Here is a 17,232-nt window from a genome sequence, read left to right on the forward strand (position 1 = left end):
AAGGTTGAAGTGTCCGGCCAGTGTTGCTTAGTGGTTGAGCATAGACCTATAAACCAGGAGGTCACAGCTTGATTCCCGATCAGAGCACATGCTGGGTTTCAGGCTTGATCCCCAGTAGGGGGCAGCTGATCAATGATTCTCATCATTGATGTTTCTCCTTCTCTCTCCCTCTTCTTTCCTCTCTGAAATTAATAAAAATACATTTTAAAAAAAAGGTTTAAAGTAAAATAAATGTGACAATATTTTCAAATGTTTGTTTCTGGGAAATTTGATAAGCAAATGCCATAAGGGGATTCTCCTGAGAATTTTTACATCTCTTCCTGTCCTTTGAATATGATTTTTCCTCATAATAACGTAATAGAAACTACTTGCCACCCCAAAAGAAAGACCAGGAGAGCTTGTCTACATCATTGCATCCATTTATTTGTTATGTGCTCATTACGGTATTAATATACTGATTAATTTCTCATGTGATTTTTAATTAGAAAATACATCCAAAAGCAAAACAGCACAGACATATACTAGTATATAAACTTAAAAATGTAAAGAAACAGAAAATAGAGATTAATAGATAAGGCAAATGGTACATTGAGAATCCAAACCCAAAACCTTAAAATATCTGGGGGATGAAGAGTGACAAATGGAAGCCACGTTGGATGTGCGTATAATTACTCAGCATGTGTCCCCCGCCCTGCCTGACAGCTAGACTGCAAACATCACCGGCAGGTTAACGTGCCACTACCAGGTTCACACTTGAACAGGGACAGGAAGACAGGATTTTCTATAAAAAGTGACCCGAATATAGTGCCCCTTGAAAATGGTACTACAAAGACATTTTTGTGTAGGTATTTTTCAGACATAATGCTGGACTGATATTTTGAAGATTTAAACTCTTTTTTTCTGTCTTAATCCTGATCAAGTTAGGTTTTAGCTTTAGACTCTAAATGTAACCTGAATCACTAGGAAGTATGTGAGCTACTATAAGCATTAAGCACAAGGGATTCTTTCTAGGCTGCTCCTTCAGGGGCAACATTCTGTCCTTGTTATTCAAACTGGGAAGTCCAAATAGGGGATGTTTTAAAGTCAGGTAGTATGAATTTTATCTGTATTGTCCTAAGTACAGATTTCCAAAATATACATCTAGAGAGATTAAAAGTAAATGCTCTACAATAAAGAGGTAATAATTTAAAAATGCTACTGACATGGAACATTTATAATCAGAAAAATAAATATTCAGGGAGCTCACCAGAATAATAAAGTGCTCTGCCTGAGTTATTAAGAGATTAACGCTGGGGTGTTAAATATGGCATTCCCCACTGGAAAACAGAGATCCTTCTGGATAACAATCAATATTTATTTCATAGGGTTAACTGTTTTAGGAACCGACAGAAGAGAAGGACAAAGCACAATGATGATGATAAATTAGGAAGTACTGTTATACACCCTTAGGAATAAAATTTAGAGAAATGCAACATTATGCTCTATGAATAACACGCAGAAAGAAAAGTATAATAAAAATGATATATTAATGTAAGATAATTTTATAAGCAATCCAGGTCAAATAAAATTTTTTGAAGGAGATATCCAAATGCCATTAACTTATAAAATACTATCTTGGCATATAATCTATAAAGGCAAAACTAAATAACAAAAAGAAACTTCTACCACACAACAAAACCACCAACTACTTTTTAGTGTATAAAGCAAAAGACTGGCATTAAGATATGACAACGCATATTAGCCAGTATGTCTTCTATAGGTTGTTTCAGCAGCAACAAGAAATAATACACAATTCAGTTCCAGCGCTTAAAAAACACACACAAAAACTTCCTGCTTCCCTACGAGATGCAAGGTGAGATGTTTTGGGGTTGCTACTGGTGAAGCGTTCTGTTTGCCATTTTGTGTCACTCTTCTCATTCTTTTATCCCCAGTTAATAATTATCTGCATATAATTTAAATCTGCTAAACCATAAATTAACAGCTTTCAGGACAGATGCCTTAAAAAGTTCTTAGGGAGGTTAAACAAATATTGTAGCCTAAAACTCCCCTCTAAAACAAACATGCACACAATGGAAATGAAGTCATTAGTAAGTGACAGGGGAGGAAGGACTTGAGGCTCAATCTCAAATTTAAAATCACCTTGCTCCAAACAAATTAAATTATAACTTAGTGAGCTTTCATCCATTCTGGAAACAAAGAGAAAAACTATCAAACGCTGTAATTTCTTTTCTTATTTTTCCACGGTTGTTTCTCTGTCTTCATATGGTATCTACCTATGTTTTTTCCCCAAATGAAGAAAACAAATAATGGGCCAGTCTGAATAATTACCCATGTTCCTCTCTACCACCAAATCTCTGTGCATAAAAGTTTTCAAACTTTGTGATCACATCTGGAAGTGGTTCATTTATTACTGAAAGAGAACCATCAAAATAAAAAAAAAACAATCTAGATTTTATCACATGCTCAAACCAATCTTTTATTTTTCTAATAGAGAATTCAAGAAAAAAATTATTCTGCAAAGAGAGTTCTCAAACCTTCATCCGTCAGTAGTACAACTCTAATTCATTGTCAAAAAAGGGGTGATTTTGGGAGGGGAATATACCATAATTCCCAATCACATCCTTTCTATTCATTCTCTTTAAGAGAGAGAAAACTCTCATAGTCCACTAAGTTACTCAATTAGCTCTTTACCAGAGCCTGAAGGAAGAGAGAAAAAAAGAGTTTGACTACTATAAGTAATAAAACAATGAATAAAAATGGTCATATTTTTAATAAAAGGCAAAAATTTGAGACTTATACGTTGTATGGTGGCATCTCTTATTGGCATGACACATTTGATCAAAATCTCATTGACCTTTCCTACTGGAATGATCAAATGTAAAATTAAAAAATGCACATAGTTTTTAAAAAGGGACATCTACTACTACTGATAAAATTCTGTTTAAACTCCTATTTACTGTTATAAAGATGAACACTAGTTTTTAAAAAATACAATGTTTTGCTTATTGATAAAGCATAAGGCATTTTCATTGCCTTTTACAGATTTACTTTTAACTACCTAAGAAGAAAAGAAAGCATAATTATTTCAGCATAGAAGTTGTAGTTTTTATTCTAAAATTCAATTCTTCGCTAATTTATTCTAAGATGAATTTAATAGTCAACCAGGAAATTGGTTTTTATAAAAGTTACTTTATGGGCAGAAAATACAAGGAAAAAGTAATAACAAATGTCAAACTGTCTCCTTACGTTACGAAGCCAAATATTTCCTCATAGATTTGGTTTTTAAAGCTGGAATTTATCCCTTCAGGGTTACCATTACTTTTCAAAAATCCATATAAATATTAAATCTAAAAATCAATTGGTAATTTTAATTCTTCTCTTTCTCTTCAAATTTCTTTCTCTTCTCCTGAACTGTCGACTTTCAAAAATTCACAGAATGAGCATGTTTCTTGCAAAGTGGCTTGTCTTTCTTGGAGAAAAAGGTCTGACCTTCCAAACTTTCACAGCATACCTGGGGGGGAAAGCATTATATAAGAGAATATCATTATTTTATCAAGTGTGCATGAAGAAGAAAGTGATTTTTCACCCAATAGTTAGTAAAAGCACTTTAGTTGGTTGTTAGATATCCTGACATTCACAATGACTATATTTCATGTAATCTTTCAAGAATAACGAAGAATGATTTTTTTCTGAAATGCGTTCTAATTTATTTATTTATCATTATTTCTCTTTATTGGGGGTGAAGCAATTGGTCCTAAAGAAAAACTAACACCTAAAGAGGTCACACTAAATATAATTCCTCTTCCCAAATTCTAATCAATGCTTTTAATCTGCCTCCTGTTGTAGAGAACCCAAGCATCCAAACAGAAAACACAATTGCTTTACCAAACATTCCCAAGCCCCCAAACACACAGGCATAGAATACTTGAGAGTTCTTTTTAACACATTCCTTTGTTTTTTATAGTGAAAACCCTGGTCAACGTCTCACTGCTGGATGATTACGCAGTTAACTATCCACTTATGTCTTCTTGTTTTTCCTAATGCCTTTGTTAATTATAATGCTCATGAAGACAAATCTGCTAAAAGTTTTCATTAATTTTTTTTAAATATGTTTTTACTGATTTCAGAAAGAGGGAGTGGGAGAGAATCATTGATTAGCAGCCTCCTGTACGTCCCCTACTGGTGATCAAGCCCATAACCTGGGCATGTGCCCTGACCAGGACCAGCATGACTTCCTGGTTCATGGGTTGATGCTCAACCACTGAACCACACCTGCCAGGCTAAAAGTTGTTCTTTAAATAAATTTTATAACATCTAAGAGACAAATGAGGTAAACTAGAGAGTTCAATGGTAACATTTGAAATAATCATTTGACTTCAATTAACACGACTTTTCTCCCTTCACACAATAGGTAATAAAAGCTATTAGATATATTAAAACTAATTTTAAAAAATCAAACATCTGAACAAAGTACCTTTATTGATATTTACTTGCTAAATTTCAAAAATATATCTTACGTTAATGTTAATCTCTGAACTATGCTCAAAAAATAAAATAAAAAATATTAAAATATCAAATGCAATAGGTAAACATATTACTACATGTTTATTATAGTCTCAAAAAAATATTCATGGACTATTCCTAAGGAAAAAAATCACCATATACTTTACTTCCAATGTTAATTCAATAAATTTTTTATAATTATTTATTTCTATTTTAAGAAGTACCTGTGTTTCCAAAAATTACTAAAAACATTCCATTAAGAGGTTGGTTTTTTAAGTAAAGAACTTGTAACTGTTTTAAAAAACATATAGCTTCTCCTTATAAACAAAAATGTATTAAAAATAGAATTTTCTCTAATGGGTAAACATCTTATTCTATGCCAAATAATTTTTAAAAGTGCCAAAAAATTTTAATAAACAACTTTCAAAATCACTGTAAAAATATTTTTAGGTTTGAAGGATTGAAAGATACAATCACTGTTATTTCCAGTTAGTGTTTATGCTTAATTGGCCATACTGTGCTCCTTTATTTTGGAAATGAGGTCACTTACTGAGCACACAAAGCAAGTGTCATGCCAGGTATAGCCCAGGGCTTCCAGGAACATGTCGCCGGCTTCTATGGGAAATTCACATCCACGGCAGATAGTACCAAAGAGGGCATAATAATCTGTATGGGGGAGGAGGAGACATAATTTAATATGACAGCTGTAGAATGACAGTTCCTAGAAAGCAGCAACAAAATTTGAATTGAATGAGATGATGAAGATAAAGTCACTAGTAACTGGAAAACTTTCAGATGGCATATGTGCTTGAGGTACACTTGGTAAACATTATTTATACAACTTAACACCCTTTATTCTATTTTTCCATGTAATATCTTTCATTTCTCTCCAACTATTTCAATGCCCAAATATGTATAAAAAAGAACACATAAGTTATCAATAGACATGACTGTCTCAATATAATACAACAGAACTTCTAATAACTAGTAATAATAAGACTAATGAACTTAAATCAAGAAGAAATATCTGGTATTAACAAATTTTATAGTATATCTGACTTGGTAAGGAAGGAAAAAAAGTCACAGGAGACTTCCATGAATAAATGCCACAACTGAGTTTCTAGTTGGACTACATTACAATATCAGCCACTAAAGTTTTTTTTTGCTATATTTTCCTTTCAATTTTATGACATCATGCTTAAAATCATTAGCTAGAGAACACCATTTACTTGACAGAGGTTATAGTTATAAAATATTAAGAGGACTTCCTCCTGAAGAAAGCAGTTTTGACAAGATGTTTCTTCATTATTACTAAACTAGAGACTCAGTGCACAAAATTCATGCACGGGTAGGGTCCCTAGTGGCTGCCGGCCGGGACCTCCCTTCTCACAGCTGCCTTCCAACCCCCAGGGCCTCCCTTCCTGTGGTTGGCCAGCCAGCCCCACCCCCTGGTTGAACTCCCAGTCAAGGGGACAACTTGCATTTAGGCTTTTATTATATAGTATTAGCATTTATTAGCATTTTAATTTTCTTTTATACGTGTGTTTACTCGTGGTTCACTTTTTGGTCTTTGATGTTCTTAATCCAATCTGGGTTGGAAGATAATGTAGGCTATCTTGTGCAACTTGATTCACCTTTCTTAGCAATCTTCAATATTCCTTAGCACTCTTTGTTCAACACAGCCACAGAGTTCTACTGTGTGCCAGGCACTGTTCTAGGCTCTGGTCAGGGGTATGGTGGTGAAGAAGACAGGTGTGATTGCTTTCCTCATGGGGCTTATATTCTCCTTGGGAGCAAAATGTCCTAACTTATTGTATTTTTAAAATAAATAACAAGTAATTTCAGATTCTAAAAAGTACCATCTAGGAAAAGAAAATGGTGATGTGATATAAAATAACTGAGGGATATAAAATAACTGTGATATAATATAACATTATAGGTGGGTTAGAGAAGGCTCTCTGAGGAGGTAATAGTTATGTTGAAACTTGAAAAGGGAAGGAGGGGCCACCAGGGAAAAGCTGGGGAAGAACATCCAGTTAGAAGAAAGAGCAATACAAAAGCTCTGAGGTGGGAAGGACCTTAACATGCTCAGAAGCAACACAAGGGCAGGTATGGCTGGAGGCTAGAAGCCAGTGAATGGAAAGAAGGTGGCAGGAGTAAGGTTGGCAAAGCCAGCCCTGGGAAGGAATATAGTTTTTATTCTAATGGAAGCCACGAAGGTATTAAGCACTATCGGATTCACATTTAAACAAATGTTACCATAACTGCTATTTGAGGACTGTGGAACAGAAGATATACCATTTAGTTGGCAATTCCAATGCCCAGGAAAAGGGTGAGCGTGAGTTGGATTTAGTGTGATGGCTGAGATGAAGAGAAAGGAATGAATTCAGTATACAGATTGGGGGTATATGTTAGAATTTGCTAATTAAATTGGACATAGGGAGAAAATGGGGAAGAGCAGAATCCCAGATGGCTCCTAGGTGTTGGAATAGTGGACTGGGTTAAGTCTGGGAGGTTAAAGAAAAAGAAAAAAAATAGACCAAGATGATTAGAAGTGACATTTAAATAAGACTTCAATAATGTTTTTCCCTTCCTACAAGCAATTTCAAGGTTTTAAAAATATGACTTCTTAGACTACATTAAATATTATATTAAGGCTAGTTTTATATATGTTTTGACTAGATAGGAATTACCTGACAGTCAAAATGTCTTGCAAAGCTTTTAAAACAAACAAATAAACAGCTCCTTCTTCAGAAGAATTAAGTGGCATTACAAAATGTGAAATATTCTGGTTGAAGCAGGGGCAGACAGCTTATAGCCAAACCTGTCCAAAGCTCATGGGGTAGGTAGTTCACTGGAATTTCCTAGGGCTTCTGGTCTGACATAGATCGAGATTGGTCCTTACTAGAAAACTAAGAGAAAGGTGAAAACAAGAGGACATTGAATGAGCAAAAATGGAGGGAGTGGTGTTGACCAGTCTCAAATGAGAAGCTGGCTGCTCCTTTAACTTGACTCTGTGGAGTTAAGTTCTTCCAGCACCACACTTTGATATTCAAGGCAGGACAACAATAAACTCCATGGTGGGAATGCAGTATAGTGAGTGAAGGCATGATAAAGGAAAAATATCTTATTTTTGAAAAAAAATGTCTATGTAGTAGTAATATCTAGGTAAGGGTAATGCTAATAAATGAGCATTATGAACGCCCACTTACAGCCTTTGGGAAGGAAAAGGAAGTGTCCAGAGTTAGTAGATTGGTCCTTAGAGCCTAGTTTATTAAAAATAACTTTATCAAGGGAGTAATCCGAACCAGGATTACCCTCCTATTCAATAAAAGTAACAAAGGAGTTCCAACTTATTGTCAAGGCAATTGTCTTAAAGAGAAAATCGGTATCATACTCAAATGTTGAACATTTGTCATGCTTATAACCATTCAAAATTTACTTACTGAAGTTGAAGATGTGGCTGTAAGCTACATGATTTGTTAGAATTTATAACCATAAGTTATTGAAGATTCAAGCAAAATAGTTTTCTCCTAAGTAATGCTTACATGCTCACATCTCTTAGTTAGGTTGGGAATATCTGTTTTGATAGAGTCGGATAAAATTATATATAGATTTTTGCTATATATTTAGGGTAACATTAAATGTTCCTAAAATAATTAGGAAAATTATTTTGCCTAATATTTCCTTTCAACTTTATAGCAATATAAGAGTTAATGTTTTACCTTCATTCAAAATTTAAGGAACTAACGGCTTCAGAAGCTTACCCGTCTCACAATAAGGCTCACCATCCTCCAGGTGGAAAACATTATTACGAATGGGCTTTCCACAGGCCACACACACAAAGCAGGAGACATGCCAAGTTTGTTTCAAAGCATTGATGACTTCCTGTTACAGAAAAATAACTGGATGTGAAAAAAAATGACAATATACAAATACTTACTCTACTAGCTAAACCAATAGCCATTCTAAACTGACCCGAAGTAGACATATATGTGTCGTCTTCGTCTTGAGCTTTCCTCCTAACAGGAGATACATAAGGACAGACTTGAAAATCATCTCAACTGATGCACTTTTTGTGCATTTTTCACAATACTGCCAATAAACTTATTTAAAGAATTAGTGTGTTAAACATTATACAAGTGGTAAATAAAGTAAGCATTTCATAAACGCTTGCTATAATACATTCTGCTTTCTCTCAAAGGATGTCAGGAAACATTAACTTATAAAGGTTTCATAAGATTATCTTGAAAATCTCATGAAGGGCAAACGTCTAAAAACTAAAACAAACCTATACTTTGGTGCATTATGAAAACAATAACCTAATCAGTGTAATCCAATCACTTTAACACCTGTTTAGTATTTTGAGAATCAGCTGTGACTGTACTAAGCATACTCAAAAGAGTATCTAAAGTGTGAACCATAAAGCATGGATTCTAGCCAACAATGGCCCTATGATTAAATATACCAAGTATCAAAAATTTTAATTAGTAAAAGTCTTGGGCAGTTGGTTTTGCAAGGGATCATGTTTTTGGATTGAGAGAGAGATGGAGCCATTAAAAAATCATTTTTGAAGAATAGTTAATAACATGGGAATTTACTCTTTCCATAATATTTATCACAAAAAGAGGATGCTATACATAAAGTATGGTTGTTATTTTGTAAGTGACGTATTTATAAGGAGTAAACTGGAAGAAAATCCATCCTAAGGTTAACAGGAATTCTGTGATTGGTAAATATATGTCATTTTAATTTCAATCTTTACATTTGTTTGTATTTTCTAATTGTTATAGAGTGAAATATTTTCTCTTTTAATAAAAATATTAAACAAATAAAAGAAAATGACATAGAATACATTAGCCATAGAAAATGCCATAGTTCACTATTGAAGGACAATGGAAAGAAATGACAGTTATTTAGATCCCAAAAGATTGCCATGAACATGTACAACAAATGTGCAATCAACCAAATCATTTCCCAAGGCTTCAAGTATATCCTTCCCTTTATACTAGTATACTTGAGACAGGTTACTACTCCTTCTTTAGTAGGTATTCATGTAACAGTGGAGATTGTAACCCGCCCCACCATTCTTTTGACACTGTTTCTGTCAATGCTGACTCTGATTAATATGTAGCTTATAGATAAAAAAAAACATGTTTGTATAAGAATCCTAGGAACTAACTTCAGAAGCTACAGACTTGGTCATCCCAGTTCCGGGAGATTTGATGACCTTCAACCACACAACCAGGATAACGCAGAATTGGATGACACCAGACCATCACTCGACCAGTTCAAGATCCTCATTGGAATGGACTGTGCTGGTCTGCACGTAGAGAACTTTTCAAACCAATCCCCTTGATTTCTTTGTTCTGCTTGCCCTCTCCCTCCTCATAAAAACCTCTGCTTTCACTGAGGTGGGGAAATGGGATTTGCAACAAGAGTCCCCCGTCTTCTCAGGTGATTGGCACTTGAATAAACTTCTTTCCTTTTTACCAGCATTTGTCTTGCGAGATTGGCTTTCGAGTGGCAGGCAGTTGAATTTTGATTTCGGTGACATTCCAACAAGTAAAACGCAATCCAGAGGCTCTGTCCTTTTAGTGAAGGGCTGGCCCACCTCTGAAGAAATGAGCGTAAAGCTTCCATTTCCTAAAACATCATTTGGTTCTAAGACCGTTACTTGACTTTGTTTTATTAATTATTCTAGAACCCTTAGAATAGATTTATATACAGTATTAAAACAGTATTAATGTATTCTACTAATTAATTTTCATTTGGGAAGGTACAGACTGAATCATTCTATCCTTTTGTTCCAAAAATATCGTATAAACTAATAATATAGAAATATTTCATGTGGCATATTGATTTCTAAGTGTCCTCAAAGTTTTATGCATACTTAAAGATATATTCTAACACGAATACTACTCTATAATTCATGCTCGCTTTTCTCTTGATATGAATTTAGAGTTTCATTATTATATTTTCATATTGAGAATAGCAAAATTCAGCAATTCCATTTACAAATTTTGTGTTGCTGGTGTGAGTTTCGTATGAGACCAGGCAACTTGGCTGCTTCTAAAGTAGAATTCCAACTCCTGGTCGCCCAGAGGAAATGCCTGACTCTTACTTTGTAATTGGAAACTGGGTATTCCAGGGTAGGAAATTCATTCATTCATTATTATTCATTATGTACCTGACACCTAAATTACTCCTTTTTTTCCCCCCCAAAAATTAAAAAGGTGTGGTTTTATTATTTTTCTATACTCTCATAAAACTGAGGTTATATTTTTAAACATTATATGCATTCAAGAAAAATATATCATTTATAAGCCTGTTTTATATACTTCATGAAATCTGTGCCCTGTGCTTGAACCTGACAAACAGGGAAATGCTGCTCTTATAAAAGCCATGGAATTTAATTTAAAACAGTGAAGGTGTCAGTTCTGAGAACTCTGATACGTGTGTGGTCCTGTACGACCTCTTCATTCCTGAGCAAACAGGGTCCTGCTGAGGTAGCACACACCCACAGTAAGTGACTTTTCCTCACAACGGCTAGCCTTTCACCAGACAAGCCAGCACTCAGTAAGACAAAACCAAAGACAACTTACCCCCCATAAGTCCTATCTACAGAGGTCTGTTTAGTGTTGTTTTACAATAATAAATAGTGATGAAAATAGAGAGGGTATCCAGCAAGAAGAAAAAAAATGTCAAAATGAAAGAAAGGGTTCATAACAAAAATTATTCTGTTTTAAAATTCACTCAGAATGAAAAGATTTCCAATACTTACTCCAAGGATCTTCCTTTGGCATCGACCACATTCCGGAGCAAAGAATTTCTCATAGCACAGCTCACAATACAGGGCTCCCTTTTCCTCCACAAATCCGATGTAGGCCATTGTATTTTTGCAGTGAGCACAGTTAAATTCTTCTGGGTGCCAAGATTTCCCCAGGGCCACTAGGAATGGTCCCCTGCCAGAAGTACAGAGATCAAGTTGGCTCAGGAAATCAAAGTTTCTCAAGTTTGCCTGGATCGGACCTCTTCTATACAAATGTCTAAACAACGAAATGCTTGCTCACTTCTCCTTCTCAAGGACCCAATGCATGGGTGCTGTAAAGTTACATAGGAATTCTGTGCATTTATGTGAAAAGAGGGGAGGAGTAAGAACACTGAAAGGCCATACTCCGGCCCCTTTATTCTATCTTCAAGAGATTTGGTAGTTAGGTTGTTTTGAGTTATAATGAGTGAGTCTGTCTGTGTCATGATTATGATTAAGAAGGAGGATGTTAACTGTGATAGAAAATAAAGTAACTAGAAAAAAATGTGGTTTAGGCAGAGATGAGAGTTTGGCATTTTTATAAAATAAACAAAATAAAATTCTCAATTTGGTAATGTTAGGGTCTTAAAAAGAATACTGCCTGATAAGACATCCCAGTCAATTTCTCTTCCCCACACATAGTTTCATATTATTTCTCAACTTTATTAAACCCATCAAATCCTCACCTTCCAAAATGACTGCAGAAATTGTAAACTTGTATCGGAGATTGTTTGAAGTTACCTGGAAAGGTTTTATTTAATTGAAACATGACTTATTTTCATTGCACATGTATATCAAGGTAATAAACGTTTGTAAAGAGATATTTCCCCCTAAAAATGCCATACAGTCATGAACTGATAAGATGGATTTCGTTTGCTTGACAGGAATCCGTTATGAAGCCTTATCTAGTCACAAAGCCTGCAGAGATGAACCATTCAAGCCTCTGCAACATTCTTTTCAGGAGCTACATCACATTAATTTTTATTCACAGAGCAGCTTTACCTTCAAGGCACTTTTACATTTATCTAATTTGTCCGCACAGCATTCCTGTGAGATAGTCCAGGGCAGTTATTAGGAACTCAGTTTAACAGACGGAAAAGCTGAGATACAGAATGTTCAAAATATATGACAAATTCTGTAAAATCGCTGATTGAGTGAAGGCCAGAAGCTGAATTTCCTGATTCCTAGTATACTGCTCTAGTCAACTGAGACTCTGCCTCTGATATCCTCACCGCCGGTTACCGTCACTGAGCCACCATAGGGTAGTTGTTGTTAAGATCAAATATCTGACTTCTGGGCAGATTAATAGGAAAGTCACAGTAATAAGCATCATAAAGTCACATCGTTGTTGTTGTTTTTAGTTTTAGCCTTATGTTATTTAGGCAGAATCATAAACCTTGATATACAGTAACTATCTCCCATTAGGAATTCTTTGCAAATACACAGAGGTTTACTAAGAACCAGCACTGAATTCTGCAAGAGTCAAGAAAGTAGAAGGGCTCTGGACAATGATTAAAATGTGTTCTGTGGGATATAAGAGGTTGTTTTCTTGCCCCACTTTTTGTTGCCTTGTATCTTTTTTAAAAAGGAACTTAAATTTTTATTTTTCAATTACAGTTAACATTCAATATCTTTTTGTATTAGTTTCAGGTGCAGAACATAGTGATTAGGACAATCATATACTTTACAAAGCGTCCCCCCTCTGAATATTTCCAGTATGCACCTGGCACCATACATAATTATTAAAATATTATTATTGACTATATTCCCTAGGCTGTACTTTACATCCCTGTGACTATATTGTAACTACCAATTTGTACTTCTTAATCCCCTCACCTTTTTCTTATTAATGTGCAATTTTGTATAAGCTAGTGCATGCAGCTCTCTTAGCACTTGAGACTAGTCGTTTATTATTTTTTAAAAAAACTTTAGGGTACTATCGTTTTGTTAGCACTAACAAGGAATGCCTTTGTTAACTAATTCCTGGCGGGGGTTGGGGGGGAGGGGAACAGGGATGGGTGGAGGGGGGTGCGGAAGGGCCACAGATCACCTACTATGTAACCAACTATGTTACTTTTGGTAGGTTGCCTCGCAATTTTGAACTGATGTATAAGTCACAGTCCTGCTCAACAACTTCCTTCTTTCATTTTTTCAGTATATATTTGGCAAGTAGTTTTCCTTCAAAGATAAATCAAGAAGTCATAGTGCTCAAAGTTAGACAGAGTTTTATAAGAAGCCTAAGCTTTTCCACCAGGTGGGTATCTGGTTATATATGCCTGAAAAATCTGCCAGGCTTAATTTACTGTGACTGTAACATCAGATATGGTGAACTTCAGGTTTTTATGCTGCCATTGGTTTGGACATTAATTAAAGTAGTTCAAAACAATTTACCAGGGTAAATTTTATATATATATATATATATATATATATATATATATATACATATACATATATATATATATATATATATATATATATATATATATATATATATCTTCAGCTCATCCACAAGCCTGGATGGCCCCATGAGGCCAGTATCCTTAGGCTCCTCAGTTTGTAAAAGAAGTCAACCAACCTCAGACTCTGAGTTCTGTTAAAGCAAAGGGTTGGTATGCACTTGGAATAAAGGGTTCTACTTCTGGAACACATCTATCAGTGTTACCAAACAGTTAACAACGTTCATCTTAGAAAAAAAATTTAAAAAAAAAATATATATATATAAAGAATTGATTAAGAACAATAAAATCCAATTTCTAAAATATGTGTTGAGATAACTCAAATCCATCAGAGAAACAGGTCCTACAAATCAGAGAGACCATTCTAGAATTATTCCTTTAATGGCCAGTGTTCAGTGTGATACCATCCGTCTGCACTGACACCTGCTACAGAATACAGCTCCATGGAATCCACCTCTGCTCTTCCTACTGTTCAAAGTGTTCTTCGTTAGGCCACACAGGCCATCTTCACAGGCTTCCTTGGAGAAATTCTTTTCAGATTTTTGCAATAAGAACAGTTTTGCTTCTTCTGAGTAAAAGAAGTATTTATCTCACTGTGCTAGTATAGTAATTTGGAAAATTAACTCCTTTTTTGTTGACTGCTAGAAGGCTTGAAGCCAAATTTAGTCTAACCATAGCAAGTCTGTGTGTCACTGTTATAGGTCTTATCCAATCTCAATGTCAAATTTCTGCCCAGTGTTCATTTTTAATAGTCCCATTCAAGATTTTTATTCTTCTCTTGATCCCTTTTGCAATTTAGAAGGTTTTCTTTATTACATGCATTTTTTTAAAAGCTTTCTGGACTAGAGTCTACTACAAAAAATCCTATATAATAAAAGGCTAATATGCAAACTGACCAAAAAGCAGAATGACCGGTCGCTATGATGCTCACTGACCACCAGGGGGCAGATGCTCAATGCAGGAGCTGCCCCCTGGTGGTCAGTGTGCTCCCACAGGGGGAGCGCCGCTCAGCCAGATGCCGGGCTCACAGCTAGCAAGCGCAGCAGCAGCAGGAGTCTCTCCGGCCTCCGCACAGCGCTAAGGATGTCCGACTGATGGCTTAGACCCGCTCCCCAGAGGAGCGGGCTCCCAGACTGTGAGATGGTGCAGGCCAGGCTGAGGGACACCCCCCTCCCCACAAGTGCATGAATTTCTTGCACCAGGCCTCTAGTAGATACATAATATTGTCCATTGAAAGGGTAATTTTAAGGTATTTCCTTAGTTTCCTTATCATATTTGAATAGTGAATGATCTTAACAATAAAGAAACTCCCTCTGCACCTTTAAAAAGTGAGTTGAAAATGACCCTTGCTCCTGCCAAATCTCCTTTCTTAAACAAACACGCTCTGTGCAGATATTGACCTAACCTGATACTCCTTGGCTGTACTGAGAGTATCTTCCATCAATGCCCTTAAAGTTATGTAGAGATTAAACAATAACATCTTCTGCTTATAACATAGTACTCTCTTCTCTGTGTCAGCAGAGACTAATTTAACAAATTCATTATTAACACAGGATTAGCACTGAAGCAGTTCTTCTAGTTCCAGGTAGAACTGGGTTTCCATCTGTAAACTGGAATGACAGGCTTGGATAACCGCAAAGTGGAATTAAGCATTCTTATGATACTCCACACCTCTTGAGCCCTTACTAAATACTTGTTGACAGACGAAGGGAGAGAGGGGAACGAGTTAAAGCACTGATTGGCTGAGAGAGAAGAACGATGGCATGAAACTATTTTCCCTGTTTCTCTTCTGCTGTGAGACACCAAAAAGAAAAAAATAAAGAGCTAGGGAAGAAAGCTAAGAGAAGAGATCAGAGGAAAAGATTACAAATAGGTGAAAAGAATTGCAAATTCATTTTTTAAAAACATTTTTTAAAATTAATTTTTAGAGAGAAAGATAAACATAGATCAGCCACCTTGACCAGGAATCAAACCGGCAACCTTTCGTTGCACAGGATGACACCCAACCAACTGAGACACACCAAATAGGCACAATCTAACAGGGATTTAACTGTGCAATCAAATGCTTACTTCATGCTTCCCTTTGTTATTTAACTTTCACAATAACTCCCAGTGATAGACATTAACTCTGTGAAGAGATGAAGCTAACATCTTAGAAGTTAGTTAACTTTCCTAAGATCCTGTTGGATGATACTGTAAAGCTGGACCCTCCACGGCCCAGCCACCATAGATTAAACATTTTATTTGACTAAAACGTTCTGCATCAATAAATGTTAAAAATAAAACAAGTTTTAAAAAAATGAAAAGCTAACCAACAAAAGTTTAAAACAAAGCACATAAAAAAGAACTCAAATGCTCCACACTAAATATGGAATCTGATGTTCTATTTAACTAGATACAATAAATAATAAAAATGTATAAGCCAGTATTTATTATGTTCAACTTTTAGGGAGGGGCTACCATAAGCAAACAATCTAAGAAAAAACAAATCTAGAAAAACAGAATGAAATAAAAAAGATTATTGGGAGAAAATGCATAGCACACACATACAAAGTCATAAATACACACAAACGCACATGCAGGAAGAGAAAAGAGTAAAAGAAAACGAAACACAGAGATTATCTTTCAAGATTTATAATACTTCAAAGTAGAAATTCTAACAATCCTTCCAAAAATTTAGAAACATTGTATTTTACCCCCTTAATTCTTCATTCTCAGTGGGTTATGCCCAAACTTTCCAATTTGGAACACAAAAAAATATATAGTTCTTCTTTCATCGAGTATCATCTTTAACTTAATAGTCCTTTAAAATACTGCATTTAAAAGGTTGTAAGGCCTTTTTATTTTGAAAGACGTGCTTGTTGAGAATAAATGCATAGGTAAAAGGAGCCCAAATATAATAATGAATAAAAAGAACAATTTCTAAAAAATGGTAATATTAATTAATAAGTTAAAAACAAGTTTATTGGAGGCAATTATAGTCAACTCTTTATACTGAGGTTATTATAAAATCAGAAAAGCAGGAGCAATGTGTGATACTATATAAGACAAGTGGAATATAATTTCAATTTGGCAAAACTAATATCATTCATTCCTCCAAATATTTTTAAAAAGTTCATTCATCAACTGAACAAGTATTTGAACAAGTATTTACTAAATGCAGTGATATGTGCCAGGCCCTGTTCTGGGAGCAGAGACTATTGCAAGAAACAAAGCCAGAAAAAGCCCTACGTGCATGGACTTACATTCTAGTACGAGGAAGAAAGACAACAAAAAGGATAAATAAAATATACAGTATGTTAGATTTTAAATGCTGAAGATACAAATGAAGAGGGAGGGAAGATAGGGAGACTGTGTATGTGTGTGTGAGGGGAGGGGTAGGCCAGGAACACCCTGATAATTGAGTAAAGACCTGAAGGAGAAAGTGAGCTATGCAAATATCTCTGAGATGAGAATTTAGGC

At 35.2% G+C, this 17,232-nt stretch overlaps 1 protein-coding gene across 6 annotated transcripts in view; it reads right to left on the reverse strand.

The window, feature by feature from the left end:
* Positions 1 to 398: 398 nt before the first annotated feature.
* PDLIM5 (PDZ and LIM domain 5) overlaps positions 399 to 17,232 on the reverse strand; it is a 224,209-nt gene continuing 207,375 nt past the window's right edge. For all 6 annotated transcript variants that reach the window (XM_070392626.1, XM_070392620.1, XM_070392611.1 and 3 more), the window contains 4 exons: positions 11,288 to 11,468; positions 8,271 to 8,391; positions 5,054 to 5,169; positions 399 to 3,511 (listed from right to left, as the gene is read on the reverse strand). In XM_070392626.1, the coding sequence (XP_070248727.1) occupies positions 3,422 to 3,511; positions 5,054 to 5,169; positions 8,271 to 8,391; positions 11,288 to 11,468 (508 nt within the window). In that variant the 3' untranslated portion in view covers positions 399 to 3,421. The remainder of the gene's footprint in view (positions 3,512 to 5,053; positions 5,170 to 8,270; positions 8,392 to 11,287; positions 11,469 to 17,232) is intronic.

The sequence above is a fragment of the Myotis yumanensis genome, unplaced genomic scaffold, assembly GCF_028538775.1.
Source record: "Myotis yumanensis isolate MYYU_CA2020_CCGP unplaced genomic scaffold, mMyoYum1.0.hap1 SCAF_1, whole genome shotgun sequence".
Classification (NCBI taxonomy): Eukaryota; Metazoa; Chordata; class Mammalia; order Chiroptera; family Vespertilionidae; genus Myotis; species Myotis yumanensis.